This window comes from Balaenoptera borealis (genome assembly GCF_965194805.1).
Source record: "Balaenoptera borealis genome assembly, chromosome: X".
Classification (NCBI taxonomy): domain Eukaryota; kingdom Metazoa; phylum Chordata; class Mammalia; order Artiodactyla; family Balaenopteridae; genus Balaenoptera; species Balaenoptera borealis.
Window position 1 is genome coordinate 86,201,086 of NC_138881.1, and position 14,303 is coordinate 86,215,388.

Consider the following 14,303-nt stretch of genomic DNA (forward strand, 5'->3'; position numbering starts at 1 on the left):
GCACAGATTTGGAGGCTTCCTGTAAATACTAATCGCACAGCATGAACAGATTCAAAGTTTGTTTTTTAGAAAAAAAATCTGGTCCTGCCCACATGCACCCCTGCACCTCAGGAGAAAGGAAACCTGCCTGGATGGTATTACTGGTTCCTACATTTTTATAACAAATAATTTTTTGACCTGCATTTCTGCTATCTGAAGCATGTGAAAATTTCTTTAATCCACAATGCAAAATTGTTACCTTAAACCACAGAATTCAACCCTGAATTGACTGCATTTCAGCAGTTGCTAAAACTTGCTTGAGATATACGATGGTGAGGGGTGTAGAATAAGGACAATGCAATTAACCATTCCTTAGAGCAAGGTTCTCAACCTCGGCACCATTGATATTTTGGGCTGCATAATTCTTTGTTGTGGGTTGGGGAGCGGGGGGTGTCCTGTGCATTGTAGGATATTTAGCAGCATCCCTGGCCTCTACCCACTAGATGCCAGTAGTGCCCTTCCCAGAAGTTACAACCAAAGATGTCTCCAGACATTGCCAAATCACTCCCGGGTGAGAACCACTGCTCTAGGTTCTTTAAACTCTTTTCCTGTAGCATATTAGATTTCCTGATTGTAGTGGAAAGAGCACTGAACTTGGAGTCATTAGAACAAGTGATAACCCATAATCTGCCACTTCATCTATGGGAACCTGGGCCTGATAGCTAATGTCTTTGTGCCTAGACTTCCTTGTCTGTAAAATGCATTTGCTGGGAACTCCCTGGCGGTCCAGTGGTTAGGATTCCACACTTTCACTGCCAAGGGCCCAGGTTCAATCCCTTGTCGGGGAACTAAGTACATCATTGTTAATCAACTATACTCCTATTTAAAAAAAAATAAAAAAGAAAGAAAGAAAAAGAAAAAAAGAAAAAACCTAAAAAAATAAAATAATAAAATTCATTTGCTAAAACCTCTTTCAAGAGGCCACTTTGAGGACACAATGAGATAGTTCACATGAAGTACCAGGTATACACAAATGCTCAGTAAATGGTTATTGTTTAATATGATCATTACTCCCATATATGGTAATGCTTTCATTGAGTTACAATTAAATATTATGTCCATAGTTTTTTTATAGGATTGACATAGGAAATGTATATATAAAGAATGTTTCTATATCTTCTATAAACTATAGTCAGACATTGTCCACTATGTTAATTTCTTCTAAAATTCAGGGACAGGAAAAAAATTCTCCTGTCAAATGTGTATCCTTCCTTTATTGAAAAATGAGAATGACACGCTCTGTATACTTACCTTTCTGTCTTGGCTTCTCAAAAGCTTCAAGGAAAATATAATGTTTAATTGCAGTGAGTTACATGCCAGGGATCTCTATTTAGCTTCTTGTAATTGGTTTTGGATCTGTCTTTTAAATTTTTGATCATCGTTTTTATATGCATCTAAATATTATAAACCACCTTGGAGCTTTTGGTTTTTTAGGTAGAAAGAAGAGAAATAATAAGATAGTGAAGAATTGGCTACTAGGACTTAAGGGACTGGTAAGGTGAGAATAAGTCATATATTCTCTAAAGAAAAGGCAAGGAGTATTAACCCCCTCCCCCAAACCTTAGAATAGTTAACTTGTTTAAAGCTCAGTTTGCCCATCTGACAAACTAAGTACCACTTACTGTCTAAGTACCACTTTTTCTCTCTCATCCTGTAAGGACATTTAGTGGCTTAATGAATGGATTTCTGTAAGGCAGTTTAAGACAGTAAGCAAGATGCTGCAAATTGTAAAACAGCCTGGTAACTGGCCACTCACCCAAAACAAATAACAATTTATGCCAGGCCTAAAAAATGCTGATTCCACTTGCTTTATTACCTGTGTACTTCTTGGGAGATGAACGACTTGTAAACCAACTTTTGTGGGACAATAAATTAGGGTTCTTTTTGCAATGGTATTGCAAATACAAATGTTTCTATTACTTGCTCTGGTGGCCAAGAGAGGGACAAGTTTGTCTGAGAAAACTTAGAACAAGATTCTGCACACAATAATTACTCAGAAAATTCTTGGTGAATGAACGTTAATAACATTCTGACCCGTATTTACCCTTTAAAATATTAGAAATCTTTCCAAAAGACAGAAAAATCTGAAAGGAAACAGGTCTTATCTTCCTAGTAGGTCACACCACATACCCAGGAAATGCCTTCTGAGAATGAGAAAAGAGTGAAAGTCAAAAGAGAAGGGAAACTATATTTAAGAAACATAAGGAAGATCCCAGAGTGGTTCCTGGACCACCTGTATCACAATCACCTTGGGAACCCATGAAAACTGGAGATTCTCCAGGGATGGAGCTAGAGACTCTGCATTTAACAAGCCTCCCAGGAGATTCTAATGCACATAAAAGGCCAGAAATTGCAGGTTTAAAGAAACATTTAATGCTAGTTTTCAATGGAAAAATGCTGAGGTGTTTTTTTCAACTTTTTTCCTCCATTCCTTCAATAAACATGTACCAGCATTTGTTATAGACGAGGTACCATACCAGGTGCTGCAAAACCCCAGGACAATTTGGGTGGAAAAGGAAAGCACTATGCATGGTTTAGGAGCCAATGTTCACTTTTTTCCCCACACTGCTTCAGTACCATGTTCATTTTCTGTTTTATTTTCTTTGAGCTATAGCCACATGCACTGCTTGATATTGCTCAAAAAGCACTGCAGAAGCGGGTATCAGACAGCAGCACAGAAAACTGGCACGAGGAAAGTGTTGCAGCAGGGGCAAAGTAGCACTGCTGGCTTTCCTTGCTCTGAGACGACAGCAAGGAAACAAACATAGCAGGAAGGAAATCCATCCAGAAAAAAATCCTAACTGTCTTGGCTTGTTAATCTGGACTCTGACATAAATCTTGGGTATACCTGCAGGTTACAGGTGACGTTCTGAAAAAAAGAAAAAAAAAAACTACAGAAATATATCGCTAGATTACTCAGTGCAGAAGATTATGGGCGAATGTGCCATATATCTTCCGTTACCCTTCCAGATCTACTCTTCACCCTTCTCAACCTTGATTTGTGCTAGGAGAAACCCCTTGCCCTCTGGCTTTCCTTTGGTTTACCTTAGGTAGACAGATTAGAGAGAGAAAAAGAAGTCTGAGTGTAAGACAGTTAACAGCTGCTGGAGAATGCCAAAAAGAAGGATCCAAGAAGCATCCTTGGATGGGTAGAAAGTGAATAGAGGAAGAAAAGATGGATAGGAAAAGAAGTTCTCAAAGTTGGCCTGAAATTGGATTGGCATTTAAAGAAACAAGGACTTGATAATAAAATTAAAACTGATAATCAGATTCAGAATGTCCTGGCCAGGAGCTTTTTCCATGCATGTAAATGGATCCTCAAGAAACCACATACAGCGAAACGCCTTTCAAACATCACTGTGAGCTATTTGAACATGGTTTGTGTGGTTTTATCACCTAGTCACTACTCTCAACATTTTCCACACATTTTACATTTAAAATCGTTAGTCCCCCCCAAAAAGCATAGCACACAAGATTCCCTGTGTCTTTCCAGGTATTGTGCTTTGTCTAAATTCAATTGATCCTATAAATTCCAAGGCCTTTGTGGTTTTCTAAAGCCCTCAGGGTTCCAAAAACAGAACCTGGCAAAAATGCCTGTGTCCCTGAGCTTTCAGATGTTTCCTCTTAATCAAGGTTGTCCCTGGTAAAAAGCCACTATCTTTGATTTCAGGCAACATCAGGAGATTTTTCCACTGAGATCCTATTGAGTCCAGGTTGTGCCTTTTGTGTGTCCATGTTTGCAAACAAAAACAAATAAAGTAATTAATCAAAATCAGAAGTTCGAGTGAGTCCCAAAGCTGCTGTGGAAATACATGTGTCCCGAAAGCTAAATGTTCGAACATAAGTTTTCATCTCATCAGTTTGCCTTGTGCATTGGATATTCAGGTCTGACCTAAGACGGTGAGGGTCCCCAGGAGTCTTAGCTTTCTGCCATGCTATGAAAATCCGGCTTATGCTATGAGTTTAACCTGGTCGTAGAATTCTCAGGTACCCAGAGCTAGCCCAAGGGATCAATGAGGATAAGGTAAGTCACTGTTTTTACCAGAAGTTTAAAAAAGGAGCTATGAAATAACAGTTCTGAAGCAGAAAGAAAGCAAATTTCTGCTGTGGTTACTCTAATAAGTACACAAAAAAGAGGGCTTTTTCCCTCCTAATAAATCAGTCGGATAATTTTGAATTCCTCCCCTTTTGTTTTTATTCTGTGGGCCAAGGAAATATTCAAAATGGATTCCTCCCAACCCCTCAAAAACTTCCAAACAATGCTATGACTGTTAATACTGGGCTATCCATTTTCAGATAATTAACGATCGACACTTAAGGTCACAAGCGATTCCAGACCGATACAGATAAACCTAGCATGTTTTCAGGGGTTACTGCAGCATCGTGAATTAAATTAGATCCGAATTAAAGTTGTTTGTACAACAAACTAGTTTATTCCTCGAATCCTACACCTCTGGTGATGTAAATTTATGGAATTAGAGCCAGCAAATAATAGAGTTTTCAGATCTCTACTGCAGCTCTAACATACCCTGCTTGCTTCTCTATTTCATTTCTATTATTTTAACAATCACACACAGAGTTCAATTTTAGCTGCAGAATAACCACTGGACCATTCAAGAGGATATTTGCATCAAACAGTAATAAAGGCATCATCTGAATGGTCAGTACCAATTTTTCTGCACAAGTTCTCTCCTTAGAGGACTCCCTGAACCCCTTGCCTTGCCTGCCTTGGGCACCTTGGTGCCCACCACACCAGATAGAAATCTTCCTTGGCAGTATGCAGCTCTGTATTCACATACACTGTGGTTCCATGGATAACTGAGTTATGACCAACCATTCACACAAATCTCAACTTTGAACGCTTCATTTGAAATACTTCTATTTCAAGATTTATTGAATTAGGCAAATATCTTTTCTTTCCCTCTCTCATCTATAAAGTTTTTTAAAGATAAGGAATTAGTTTATCTGTCATTAAAATAGCCTTAAAATGATTTCAAAGTTGTCAAAATAACAGCCATGCTGAAATTCTCTAGAAGTTCCACAGGAGAAAATTTTAATATTAGATTTCTTAATCATCACATGAAACTGTATTTTAATATGACCCCAATTTTATTTTGTCAATTATTTCTGTATACAGTTATGTAAAGAAACATGATAAAATGCCAACAGTGATTCTGGGTGGCGGAATTACCAGTGATTTTTACTTAGTTTTTTTTAACGCTTTTCTGAATTTTCCTAATTTTCTACAATAAACAGATAGGCATTTTCATTTCAAAATCTGAAAACGGCACCATTAAAAATATTTAATCTTTTTGCTTTTTATATTCAGTCAAGCTTAGTTGTAGAAATAGGCAAGCAAACCAACATACCTTTTGATTAAATGGGCTCGGCTGTTCACGTAGTTGGAGTCAAAAGAATAGTTTTCAGTCTGCAGTGGGGGAAAAAAAAAGATTAAAAAGGTTACAGAGATGATTCATGAAAAGAGCTAAACTCTCCTACTTAGGAGGAATTTTTCTACTGGGCAAGAGGTAATGAATGAATCAGAAACCAAGGCCATAGTGGTGCAACAGCCTGACGAATGCCTGCCACCTCCTTGGGGCCCTGGGGGCTCTGTGGAGGCAGCTCTCCCAGGCAGATGAAGATGAACTTGACACAAACATCCCCTAGAATATGCCTGGCTACCGACCATGCAACCACTTAGGGAGGATACAGCATGACCCAAAATCTTTACAGAAACTAATTGCTTCCCATTCCCCAGTGGACACAATTCTGTGCCCATCAAATTGACTGGAAGTTCAAAGGTATTTTTATTAGTAGTAGATAATTAACATGTTAAAATATGTATTCCATAGATATGGAAATGCAAGCAAGGTAATCACTGTGGATTTAAACTGCACTTCCCTTTGTTTTAAGACATTTTGCTCAGCACTGGTTATATAGGAAGGCCTTCGTTTTATCACAGACATAAAGGCAAACAAGTATTATGCCTAAAACAGGATGAAGGGCAGTCCACAGGGGGTGCCAAAGCCTTTCATGTGAAACATGAAGTTTGCAAGCAAACCTATCATAGCAAGTTCCTATCATTAAAACACCACTGTCTAATCTGGTTACAGCAGACTGCCTGAGCAATGGTTTTACAAAAGCAAATGCAGAATACCTGCCAGATGAAAGAGATGGGATAACAGCTGATGAGCATCCAGAGGTTGGGGGTGGATTGAAGGGGGGGCAGCCTTAGAAGGGGGAACACAGGGAAAAGTCAACACTGAAGTAACTGAAAGTCCAGTAAAGTGGATCTTACCTCCAACACTAAAGTACTACTCTCCTTGAACCATTGTATAAACTGGAAAATGCCCAAACACATCTCCTCCGCTCTCCTGCCAGTCTACCAGAAATTCTCACCATTCTTACCATTCCTTAGGGCCTTCTGAAATCACTTCAACTGAAAGTGCCTGGGAAAGGAAACACAATAGCTGTCGAGCTAACAAAATAGTACATTCCTTTCCGATGACTACGTGTCTCACATTAGCTGCGCTAGGCTCTTAGATGCAGCTTTACGTTTCAAGGAGCTCAGAATTTGGTAGAGGGGAAAACAGGACAGGTGATAGCAGATCTAACTACCACATGAGCACCAAACAGCCAATAGTCAGGATAGGGACCCTAAGTATCTAGAGTAAGTGGGGATAGGGGTGGCGAGTAGGTGAGAGAAAGAAGGAAGAACGTATGGAGAAGAAAACTAAATCCCATCACTACCCTGTACTTACTCAGGCATGCCCGTGCCCTCCACATGCCCCTTATTTGAAGATAAGCTGTATAATATCCACCCACACTGCTTTTATCTAGAGGATAAAATCCCCTTTAATGAAAACCACAGTAAGTTTTTGTGCTGTTGGAAGGAATGGATTGGGATAGTGAAAATCAAAAGGGTCAGTTCATTTCTAATTTGTTCGTAAGAAAACGGAGGCTGAAATTGTTGCAAACATAATTACAGAAGGAGGAAGCAAACTTGAAGGTGCATGGGGAATACAATGCTGGAAGAGGTTGTCCATCAGTCAGTCAACCAACAAGCACTTCTTGAACTGATTTTTATACCAACATAAAATGCAAAAATGGTGTTAGGTAAATGTGCTCTTCTATGATATTCAGTACAATATATAATTTAGTAAATGGAAATCTCCTAACCGCCCCCCAAAAAGCATTCTATCCAAATAAAACAGGGAATTGATTAAGCACTCAGGAGTTTAATTATTAGTTTGTACAACCTGGGACAAATTACTTAATTTCTACGTGTCTCATTTTCCTCCTCTATAAAATAGGCATAATAGAACACAAATCCAAAGGGGAATTTCAAGTGCATTTATCATGACTCATGGTGGGAATGATGGAAACCCTTATCCTCTGCTTTCTACAGAACCTGGATCCGTGAGTAGGATCAGGGATTTGACCACATTCGGGCAATAAAAGAGTAACGTGTATACAGTCCATCTCAGCCTCCAAACTTCCTAAATCATTTTTTCAAGAAAGTTAATAGAGAAACAGATGTAAAAGAAAGGAGGATACTGGCTTTGCAGGGAAAGCATGAGCAACATCCCAAGATGTTGTCATGTTAAAGAAGCCAGTTTTCAAGTAGAATATTTTACATAGACTTGCATATGAGGGTGTCCAATCTGTGTGCACTGTGCATCAAATATAGAGCCCTGTGGAGATGTGACCTCCAGGCATGGTGCCAGAACTCTGTTTGAGCAAATAAGCAAAACCATACAAATTTATCCCTGGTGACTACTACTTCTTGGTCCTAATGGAATAATATATCTCACCTTGAGGATTCCCACTCACAGGCACTGAGTTAAAAGAAGACACAAGTCTAAAAGGCTTGCTTATGGAAAGCTTAACAATTCTCTTTCCCTTGCTGTGATATACAGATGGGTTAACCTGGGCAGAAAAGCCAGCCATGATCTGCCACTGTAGGTAGGAGAGTATCATTGAAGCTTATCACCTTCCTATCTTTCTCCTTTTTCCTAGTCTAAAAGAGTAAACCCCCCTCCCATTCTCGTGGGTCCTGGCCTTCAAATGTAAATATTCCATTCCCCAAACCAGCACCAACCATATCGGACAGATGGCCCATGCTGCATCCTCATGCAATTAGAAGTACTGTTGATGAGGCAGATTACTAGAACTGATTTTCCCATAATGGATGGAACTATGCTGAGTCATCCATTGTCTTTTGCCTCTTTAATTAGTCTCAGGTTTCTTTGTGAGGCAGCTTGGTTAGCGTTATGGAAACAATGTATGCAACAGAATCATTCTAATTGGGTAGGATATACTATTCTGGCCTCATTAGAACTATAATCCAAACAACTGAGCTAACTGGCCATAGATGGCCTTTTATGGGTCAGGGTATACTAACATCAAGTGTTCTTGCTCGTACTGATTCAAGGCGTGTGCTCAAACCCAACTCCTGTGCATTGAAAGAGTAAATTTTTTTCACACTTCAGGTAGAGCAAACAATGCGACTCAGACCACCCTGAAGAAGGAAATAATCTTTTCTTAATGAATAGTTTGCATGCCTTAAGCTGGTGATTCTCAGCCCTAACTGCACATTAGAATCAACTAGGGAATTTTTTTAAAAAATACTGTTGTGAAGGTCCCACTCCAAGAGATTCTGAGGTAATTGGCATGGAATGGGGCCCAGGCATTGGTATTTTTTTTTAAAGCTTCCCAGGTAATTCTAACAGACATCCAGAGTGGAGAACTCTCCTGAGCAAAAGACGGGCCACAGGCTTTGACCTGATGTGCTGTGTTTTCTAAGGCAAGCCCAGCTGTTTAGAAGATGGATCTCTTTTGTCAGATTATCTGCCAAGGTGATCTCAATAGAAGATAAAGAATGACAACAGAAAAACACTTTTTAAGAAATAATAGAAGAGCTTTTCTTTTTTGCATGAATGTATTGGCTCCTGGTTAGCCTTATTTAATCAAAATTTGCTTGACATTATTCCAATCCCCTCTCTAAGTATTCTAAATGGCAAATAACATGAAACATTTGAGAGGGGAAATTTTCTCTAAATGTCACATTAATTTCACTAGGAAATGTCCCCATCTCTAATGATACAGCCAAGTTAGCACAGGAACACAACAAAGAGACAAGAATATTTGTTTCTGAAAAACCTAAATTTTGACATTAGAAAAAAAAATGGGTCTAGAGCAAACTTATTTTCTGTCTCAGTGGTAAATAAGAGTCACTTTCCTATCATTTAATATATTTCTCCCAAATCCCTTCTCTAATTAGAATTCCTTATCCTAGGATTCACTGAGGGCATACTTCTCACTTTGTTTAGGTTTAATACAATCTTAATTTTCTGAAAACCTAAAGAATAAATACTTCTGGATAGCAGAGTTTTTTAGATAGCTTAGTGCTTTCTCCTCTAAGGACTAAAACTTTGATTTAAAATCCTACCCATTCTGCCTTCTTTTTGAAAGTTATCACACAGTTCCTTATTGGTTCCTTAGAAGAAACTTTCTAAACATAAATCACTGTACCGTGCAGGTTTTGCCTGTACACTCACTGACCCCAAAGCATTGTGTTTTTTGAATTCTTGCCTTTAATTTTTAACATATGTCTCCCACCAACTTGCTATAAAACACTCTTCCATTTCAAGTTTGATATTTCCACTCTGCTGTCTTGGAAACTATATAATTATATTTGTTAGAGCAGTCTAGAAAATGAGAGTTAAGTTCTGGGTAGAGAGCTGAGATGTTTTTCTAAGAGGGAAATGACGTGATCTTTACTATAGGGACTTCTGTGCAATGTTTTGGGTTTTGTTGTTGTTTGTTTTTTTACCTGCTCAGGAGCCTTCTTTGCTAACTACTTTCTATTCGCAGCTCCTTTCTGGATATGGGAGGCTTCTAGAGAGACTTTGGGGTGGGTAATATGTTATTATGTTAATGAGTCTGGCACATCTGAAGTCAAATACTTCCACTTTGTCAGGCCCCCAAGGTACCAGAATGCCCTACTTTAATTGTCATTTTGCATTACTTTCACAGTTCACTGAGTTGTGCCCTAGTCTCTGGAAGAGTGACTGCGACTCTCTCAGCACCACATTTATCGCCAGGAGAGACTTCAGCCCTAAGGAGAAACAAGCCCAATAAATGCAGATATCCAGGACTAGAATATTTGCCCAGCGGCACAAATCCCCAGGTCATGCTACAAAGTTTAAAAAGGTTACAGATGCTGAGACGAAAACAGAGATTCATCAAACCTTAAGGTTTTCATCTGAAAATGAACAGCCATTTTAAATTACACTTTAAAAGTCCCATCAAACTGAAAAGCATTATAACTGCGATCTGCTAACTAATTTTTTTTTAATTTTTCACTCAGTCATCTTATCAATACAAATAGGAAAACTGGAATCCTAAATCAGATGCACAGCAAAATGATTTTTAAATTCTGGTTCTTGATCAATAATGATAAGACGCATAACCTTTTTCTAAAAGCGATTGCTGCTTTAGATATTCAAATAGCATCTCCTCACAAAGGCGTTTTTAGAAAATGAATTGACAAATGGCTTTTTCCTCCTTACTATCCTCAACACATAAAAGTTAAAATGTGAATTCTATATAAAAATAAAGCCAACATGCCTCCAGTTAGAATGTATATTCAAAGACATCCATCCAGACAACAAAAGCTGGAGGAGGAATTAGTAAAGATGGAATAAAAGGCACCATCCCCAGAGCTGCCATCACTAGAAAGCTCATATTTACCCTGAACTGGAAAACAAGCTAAATAAACTTCCACTAGCCATGCCTATGGACACACCAGCACTAATTCTCATGCACACACATGTGCGCACACGTGCGCGCGCACACACACACACACGCAGTTTGACTATAGTAAGCAAGGTGGTGTAGTGGGGTGACCTGAATTCCCTCCTCATGTTTGTCACTGACTCATTGATGGCCTTGAATAAATCACTTGATCCCTCTTGAAGCCTTAATTTATCTATCTAGGGAATGAAGAGAATAACCCAAATGATGCCAATGTTCCCTTCGAGCCCCCTCAAATTGTAGGATTCTAAAACAAAATGGGTCTTGTTCATGCACTGATTCATTTATTCATTCATCCATTCAAAATACATGCACCAAACCCTGAGGATGAAAATAAAGATATAGGCTGTACCGGTAAGGAGGTCACAAATTGATAGACCTCTTGCTGGGGATGGTTAAAATGTCAGCCATTCAGAAAAACATGAAACACACACACACACAGAGACACATACACCTGCAGACACAGGCATATACTTGTACACAGGCTATGGAGTGCAACTTTGAGAGTTACACTGCAACTCTACGGAACTAAGTAGCATCCTAATGTCTTGATGGTAGTAGGTGATGCACAAAGGAGGATTTGGCCTTTATATTTGTTACATGTACAAACCCATATCACAAATACAAACCACATCCCTCTCCTATCAAATGAGTTATAAAACTTAAGAAGTTCTTAGAAATAGCATGTGTATATGTCCTTTTGGCTCTACTTCAACAGCTTTCATCACCTTGTGCCACTACTTCTTCAATTCCATTTGCCTTTTCCTCGAGCCCATTTTGCAAAACGTTATGTGGATAATCTTCCTCACCCACTATTTTCATCACAGCATTTCTCTTTTCAAGGCCTCAAAGAACCCTTTCAGTGGTTCCCTGTTACATTTAGCACTAAATCTAAATTAAATCTTTAGCTAAGCAGTCATCCAACACAAGTCCTCTACTTCCCTCATATCTCATTTCCTTCATTTCTAATATGTCTACATCCCTGATCATCCCACATAGCTTAGCATGTTCTCAGCACTTAGTGTACAGACTTTGTGATGTAGTTATGCATTTCCTCAGGTTCTATGATTACTTCAGTGTGTAGCATGTCAGTTCATCGTCCAACTGGATTGGAAGCTTTCATTTGAAGTGTCACTGCCACAATGCTGGACACTTAGCAAGTACTCATGTAATGAATCCATCAATGAAAGACCAGAGAAGAAATGGAAGAGGTTTAGAATGAAGCTTCTCGTTGCAGTAAAAGCAGGTGACCAATTCTATTAGGCCAAGGTGGTCTTGTTTCTTCAGAAAGTATCCATTCTGCCCACTGTCTTCTGTAGTTACAGTTTGTTCTCTGTCCTCACTCTCAACTATGACCTTATAAATACACAGTAGTCTGGATATAACTGCCAAGGATAAGATGCCACAGTTAGGTGCTTCCTGCCCATCATCCATCAGTCCTGCCATATCTCTGGGAATGGCAGTAGTGACACATGATACTGTTTCCAAACCAGGGGTAGATAAAATTTCTGTGATAAGATAAGGCTTTGCCTTATCTGTAGACTTCTGAGCCACAGATTGACAGCGTGGCAGCTACTTTTCTGCATGTGGAAGGGAACTCTAGGATTCCAATGGCTTTCAGGACAGGGCTATCAGTGGGAAACACAGCCCATTTGGTTAACATCCAAGTTAAGTTGAAAGAGTTCCCCTCTTGGTGGCCTTTTGTCATCACTGCTAAAATTCTACTGGCACCATTGATGTGGTCAGACTACCTAGAGGTGACAAAGGCAGCATAGGGAAATCACTTTTCTCCACCCTCATCTTTTATTGGGTCAAAGTTGTGACTTTAGAAGAGCAACCCAGTGCAAATTTTACTACAAAGGCCTCCTTGAGAAACCTAGCAGCTTTCTTCGGGAATCCATGCAATTCAGAGGCAAAGAGCCTACTAAATGACCAGGCTAAGCACCATCCCATTATATAAATAAGAACAGGCTTCTGAATAAGGCTCTGGGACCCTTTTCCAAGTCCTCTGTGGGGCACAGTGCACTTTAAAATAATATCTGCTTATAAAAAGCTCTGAGGAACCAGTTAATACCTATTCTACACAGGAATGCAAAATCAACAAGACTTCGGTGTGGATACAAGTAGTTTAAATAAAATGACTAACCCAATCACATGAGTCATACTATCTCATCCCACATAAACGAAATTCAACCTGAGAAGTAAATAGCTATCAACCACATTCACCAATGGAACAAACCCTGAAGTCCAATCACCATCCCCAAATATGTAACTACAACACATTAAAGCTATTTTGCAGGCTCAGAGTGCCTTTCATCCCCAAATATTAAAGTACTTTACAAGCAGGTGCCAATTGTTACTCCCCCCCTTAAACAGCCAAGAAAACAAACACACAGGTTAAGTGCTACAGCCGCGTTAAATACTGACTCAGCTAGAAGAAGTCACAGAAACAAGAAAAATCCCCAGGAACACTGTTCTTGGCATTACCCACTACTGAGATGGAAAGCAAACACAAGATGGAAACATCAGGGAAGTGATTAGCCTGCTTTATACCTATTTTTCTCTGAATGACTTTCTTGGCTACTTTCAATGAGTGGGTCAGGAGAGTATAGTGTAGCAGATAGACAAAAGAAAAATTTGGCACACACTAACTGGAGATAGTTCTCCAGACCTAGATGGAGGACCCAGTCACATAGCCCGAAGGATCCAGGAATGAGCCACTTTCTTCCCTGCAACCTTGGTGACCATTTCAATTGTCCTTTAGAGGCATTTACAACCATCTTTACAAGGTGACCTAAGATGACTAGCGATGACTTACGGGGTAGCTTCAACTTCAGAAGCTATGATTTGGTAAAGCTGGTCTAACTGACAGTAAGAAACCAATATAAGACATCCCACAAGCAATGGCCCACGGATCCACAGTATGAGCTCTCCTGAATCCAGCCTATCTTTGAGCCCTCCTGGCTTAGAGAAGGTCCAGCACTCTGAGCTGGTCCATTTCTGCTAAATTCTATTTCATTGGTCTCAATTCTCTACTACTTAGCAGCTACAGAGCCCTGACTGCCTGCAGAGTACAATTTCTATTGAGCAAGCCTTGTCAGCTGAAAAACTTTCAGAATATTTGGAGGGAAAGCAGTGGGTGGCCCTGTGCCTGTGGGCCAAAACAACACCCCCAAATCCAGTTCCAGCCCCAATCTCATTATTTATATTATACATCACTTACAACCCAGTTGTCTCCACAAGCTTATTTAAGAGTGAAGGAGTAACAGCCTTTGGCATATCATTCTAAATTCATTTCCCTTGTACCGGCTTGTTGCTCAAGCCAGTAATGTGTGATCATGCTGACAAAAAACAACCGAGTTATACACCATCTTAGAAATAGTGAATGTGTTAGCTTCTAATATTAATGTTTTCTAGTCAGATGCAACTCAATAGATCATTTTCTT

At 39.4% G+C, this 14,303-nt stretch overlaps 1 protein-coding gene across 3 annotated transcripts in view; it reads right to left on the reverse strand.

The window, feature by feature from the left end:
• The window catches only part of PCDH19 (protocadherin 19), a 105,542-nt gene that overhangs the window by 43,538 nt on the left and 47,701 nt on the right, over nt 1–14,303 (reverse strand). For all 3 annotated transcript variants that reach the window (XM_082377035.1, XM_082377034.1, XM_082377036.1), the window contains one exon: nt 5,409–5,467. In XM_082377035.1, coding sequence (XP_082233161.1) covers nt 5,409–5,467 — 59 coding nt within the window. The remainder of the gene's footprint in view (nt 1–5,408; nt 5,468–14,303) is intronic.